General features: G+C 46.5%; 1 protein-coding gene across 1 annotated transcript; it reads left to right on the top strand.

Moving 5' to 3' along the window:
- The first annotated feature begins 629 nt into the window (after positions 1-629).
- LOC131874251 (uncharacterized) lies at positions 630-2,247 on the top strand. Its single transcript, XM_059217535.1, has 4 exons — positions 630-821; positions 909-1,298; positions 1,496-1,789; positions 2,014-2,247. The coding sequence occupies exons 1-4, from the start codon at positions 630-632 to the stop codon at positions 2,245-2,247; spliced, it is 1,110 nt and encodes a 369-aa protein (XP_059073518.1).
- The last annotated feature ends 2,995 nt before the right edge of the window (positions 2,248-5,242 follow it).

The raw sequence follows: 5,242 nt of genomic DNA, 5'->3' as shown, positions 1-5,242 counted from the left end.
GCCTTGCATTTGAATTTCATTTCGCCCAACTGTAGCGCCACTTTTCCCAAGTCAAACCCCACGCCAAAAAGGGAAGGGACCCACGTTAATTACTTGGCGAATAATGGAGATGCTCTAAAACATAATATTCTTCTAAAATATTTCGCCATTCCATATTACACATGAGTTTCGCCAAACAATTAGGATAAAATAGGCATTAATCTCAATTTTAATAAATCAGTCATCAATAATTAGATTAATTAAATATTAAACCTTAGGATAAGGAATTAATATTCAATTATTTCGCATATGACTCCCGTACTGATTATCAACACTGCTAGGATGAAACTGAGTCAGGACGACCTCAAAACTGCTGCAGAATAAGAACCCTGTCCACTACCAAAAATAGAATTGTGCCACGTAGCCACTTACTAAAAATAGTAAGTCAAGAATTAATGCTCAGAAAAGTATGATCATCGCGTCTAGAGGCAAAGCATGGAGGGCTCAGTAGGACAGTGGCACCAGAATGGTCATTCCCTGACTTACTAAAAATAGTAAGTCCTCGTTTCATCGATGCTAGACACTAATTCCTCATTCCACCTAGCCTACGGGTCTCAGGAATAGGCTAATGGACCACTGAAAGAGCATCAATGAGAAGGGGACGTTACATTATGCTGATGAACGGGTTGATGAATGGCATCGTGTATGATTGGGCTGCGTTACTCGCAGAGCGCATGTATGAGTTTTTGACGCTGCAGCATCGCACATTCTATATGCCTCACTATGCTATAGGGTTGTTCCTGGATGCCATGCGAGAAGCAGTGCCCGAGGAAGAATTGGAGGTACGGCCACAAGGACCGTTGGCAACAGGTGAGCCTCCAATAATGTATTGGAGGCATTTGGACATTGGGCACTCTTCCGCGAAGTAGAAACAGGCAGTAGATACAACCTCGGCCTCAGGGGAGCCTGACAGCGGGAGGGATTCCAGCAGTACGGAGGATTCAGAAGCAGAAGATGAGGATGATAGCAGCTGGGCGACGGAGGAGCCGATACGAGTCCTATTTGCCCCACCCCTGCTACTGATGGGCACGCCTGTGCCATCATCTGGAGTGGGCGGCCCCTGTATTCCGGCCTTCGGGCAGAGCCATACGCCTGTTACACTTGGTCCCCTCCAGCACGAGCACCAGGGAGCATCACCGGGCCCAACCACAGCGGCACTTACCGAGGACATGGCAAAGTCAAGGACGGAGGAGTCACCGCATCGAGTAGTGGTCGTTGAGGAGCAGGGGTTGACGGAGGTGGTGGGTACCGAGCCTCAGGTGCGGTTGGACGCGTGGGTAGTGACGCAGTGGTGACTGTTTTTGCTTCCTTGTTGGAGGAGCCGACGACAGCAAACCATCCCCCGGTCGTAGAGATGCGTGCCGACCTCGTGGCTATGCAGAGTTGGCTCACACAGCGGTTTCAGATGACACTGGCACAACCAGAGGGAGCTGTTGTATTCTCACCGTGTCGAGAGACTAGAGCAGAGGTAGTCGACTTGGATGACTCATCAGGAGAGGCACATGGACTCACAGTTGGGAACGCGGCGGGGGAGGTCACCTCTGCTAGGCAGGCGCCAGGAGATGGTATACCTTCGGTGGCGGAGGAGGCACCTTCACAGCAGGATGCCGTTGTGTCCGCTCCACCAGAGACTTCACAGCCTTCGGCACAGATGGGGGAGGATATTGAGACCTATCTAGCTGACATGGCTGACATGGTGACGAGGGGTAGATGGGTGGTTGCCGCTGCCCAAACGCAAGCATTGCAGCAGGTGGTGGTGGAGCTAGAGCAGGTCTTACAGTTTATGCGGGTGGGCTGCCCAGCAGCCTTTGCTACTTCTTTGAGTCTAAGGATTAACCGACTACTGAGACAGAGGAGATGCTCCAGGCTTGGAGGCTACGCCAGCCCGTTGTGGAGAGTCGGGTGACGGCAGTTGTCCGCGAGATCGAGCAGGTCTACTGGGATGCCTATTATACATTGAGACGTACATAGCAGGAGTCTGCGGTCCGCGAGGCTGCACGAGTAGCGTTGGAGAAGGAGATGGCCAGTCAACAGGCCTCCTGGGCAGCCGAGAGGGCGCAGTTGTTGGCAAAGCTTGAGGAGACCCGGGCAGAGACGGCCGAGGTAGAGATTCGTCTGGCGGCTGAGCAGAGTGTGAGGAGCCACGTGCAGCAGGAGTTGGATGTCGTCAGTACCGAGAGGAGTCTGTTGCAAACTCGGTTGGTCTAGGTGACGGAGGTAGCGGATACCAAAGAGAAGGAGTTGCTAGAAGCCGCATACATGGTGAAGACAGCTTTGGAGAAATTATTGGTGGCAGAGCGAGATGTGACTGTACGCACTCAGCAAGTGTATGAGCTCCGCGCCCGTTTGGCGGCCCAATCACCGGCATCTCAGCCTTTTGTTTCAAGGACGCTTCCTCAGCCCCCTCCCTAGTTTTTCTGATATGTATATAGTCTAGGTTGCATGATCTCTATTTTTGTTGTAAGTCGCCTGGAGACGACTTTTCTTTTGGGTGGATGATGTTAGCCGCATTATTGCATACGGGAATACGACTAGTTAATTAAGTTGTAATTGGGTTTGTTAGTTGGTAGCCGAGCGGTGGTAGTTGCGGTGCGACGGTTGGCACTCGCACCCCCTCGGTATCTTTATATACTTCAGAATGTAAATTGCAACATACAATTATGAATGGAATAATATCTCTTATACTTGTCTGATATCTATGACGTTATTATTCTGCATTACATGCTTTATGTTTTAAGTTATTCACCCGAGAGGGCAAACAGAGGCGAGTCTGAAACTGGAGACTTAGGAGCATCATCAGATTGCTGCCCCTCTTCTGGATTATCCAGATCAATTACCTTTACATGAAATCGTGATTTTTCCTTCCCACGAACAGTTGTCTCCTCAGGAGGAAGCACTACTGCACGACTGACTCGTAACTTGATCCTTGTGCCTGAAGATAAAGCACCCTCCTTGTTGTCAATATGAATATCAGATTTCCATCCAAGAGGCCCTGTAGAATCATCTTCTCTACCAACCTTGATTTTGATAAGTCTAACAGCATTACTTTTCAGCCATGAGTTGGTGTTGGCCAAGATAGGCTGAAATCTATCAAGGATGGAGATGCACTCTTTGTGCGACCATTGGATCAAAGGGAGTGGAGCTTCCTCAACCCTTCGTGAAGTGTATTCAGGATCAAGTATATGCCCGTCATCAATCATCCCTTGTGGGATATCTGCCAAGTTCAAATCAACAATTTGCTCAACAGTGAGCCTGCAGTAATCCATCTTGAGGACTTCGGCTTTTGTGCGGAGATCTACCCAGATGTCTTCAATGCGATGAACATGCACAAAAGATTTCTTGATTTTCTCCTTCATACCCCTATAATCAAAATCAGCTCTAGGTTTGAACCTTTTGAGCTTTATTTCCTACAATTCAGTTTCCATGGCCTTAGCCTTCACAGATGTGACAAGGGAGTAACGACCAATTTTCAATGGGTTTGTCGTAGAGATCCCCATTCCAACCTTGTGCTTAGCAAACTGAAAAGTGTGAACAGCCATGATCTGTCTTCCCAACTCCATAAGAATTATCTTATCAGTTGGGTATCTCGGAAGCATGTATGGCTGACCATCATAGCATCCTATCCTCATATAGGTGAAGGTGGGAAATTGTAGAAACAAACACCCATACTCGGACACCTTGACCCATGCCTCATCTGATACTCTTTTGTTCCTGAGATTTATGTCAAACTGACACATGAAATATCCGAAGAATGCATCTTGGACCCTCCTGAAATGCAGTCTGCTAGGTCTCAATAGCAACTGGTCATAATATTCCCAAACTGGTATAAGCGAGCGATCACCCTTGGTAGAAAGACCTAGAAAGTGTCTAAGTGATGCTGCTAAATATACCAAATAAGAATTCATGAAGAAGGTCATGGTGGTAGGAACTACTGCAAGTTGTTCGCACAAGGCATCACTGATGACTTCTCCCCATGAAATGTGATGTGACTGCTGTATGAACATAATGAACTGATACATCCATGGCTCAAAGACTTTGGAATGCTCAAGGCCCATCATCCTGCTGAGAAGAGTGATGGTGTCTCCTATCTCCCATTTGAAATCACAGCGGTACAGCTTTGCCCACCTTGAGAAGGAAGGTCGTGGCTCTTGGATCCACCTATTGATGTGCTGCTTGCAATCTTTTTCCCTCTTCACGTAATACTCTGCTGCACTTTCTTTGGAGATTTCCATATAAACAGGTGCAGGAGGTATTCTGAAGACCTTCTCGATTGTATCCGCATCGAGACGAATTATAGCTTCACCATCATCATTTTTGATGACTCTTGATTCCTTGTCAAAATGATGGGCACATGCAAGAACGAACTCAAGTTCTAGGGCAGCCACTGGGAAGGAAGATGCATGATGGATATGGCTGTCCAACAGCCGCTGCAAGTTATCATCCTGTGGATCTTCTACCTTGTTGACCAATTCTGCCATATCAACGTGCCCTATCTCCGTGTCTCTGATGCGATCCAAAAGAGAAGAAATCTGGGAAGGTGCAATCTCATTCTGATATTTGTCATATTTGTATTTCATCTTCTTTGGAATTGGAGATGCCGGCAAATCTGACATTGATTGTGAACCTGGAATACTGTGATGAAGACTTAAAAGGGTTAAGGCAACATCATAGTCAGCTACAAATATCATTCTTCCTTCTCCAAATGGGTAAAACTTTGATTCTTGAATTTCACGATTTTGTGAGAGGAAGAGGGGAAATATGTAGAAATGGGAAAATCTTGTCTTTGACCAATTTCGGATCTTGGGAGATTTTCGCAAGTATACAAGTTGGAAAGGACATACATGCAATCGGGGTTTTAAAACCCGAATACAAGTACACTTGTAAATTCGAAAATGGAGAAATGGACGAAAAATGAGATTTTGACTTGCGGAAAATGACGGAAATGGAAAGTATGGATATGGTGAACATGGATGGATAGAAATGGGAAAATCCGAGAAAGTCATTTTTATGAAAACGGGAAGAACTCTTCAACATGTAATCCGGTTTTCAAAACCCGAATTTGCAAGGGAGGGGTATTTCACACTTTTCAACTTGGAATTTTAACCAAAAATGGTTAAATTCCTTAACCGTAGGGGAAGAACAAGAATTTCTAGCGAACTTGTAATCGGGATTAAAAATCCCGAATACAAGTAAAGAGGGAAAA

Source organism: Cryptomeria japonica, chromosome 3, assembly GCF_030272615.1.
Source record: "Cryptomeria japonica chromosome 3, Sugi_1.0, whole genome shotgun sequence".
In the NCBI taxonomy this organism is placed as follows: domain Eukaryota; kingdom Viridiplantae; phylum Streptophyta; class Pinopsida; order Cupressales; family Cupressaceae; genus Cryptomeria; species Cryptomeria japonica.
This window is presented reverse-complemented; position numbering and strand designations above follow the sequence as displayed.

Excerpts from the sequence above, each read along its gene's own strand:
- LOC131874251 (XM_059217535.1), top strand. The coding sequence starts at position 630 with ATGAGAAGGGGACGTTACATTATGCTGATGAACGGGTTGATGAATGGC. Across the intron at positions 1,299-1,495 it reads TGGTGGGTACCGAGCCTCAG|ACTAGAGCAGAGGTAGTCGA; the intron begins GTGCGGTTGGAC and ends CCGTGTCGAGAG. Across the intron at positions 1,790-2,013 it reads AAACGCAAGCATTGCAGCAG|GAGTCTGCGGTCCGCGAGGC; the intron begins GTGGTGGTGGAG and ends CGTACATAGCAG.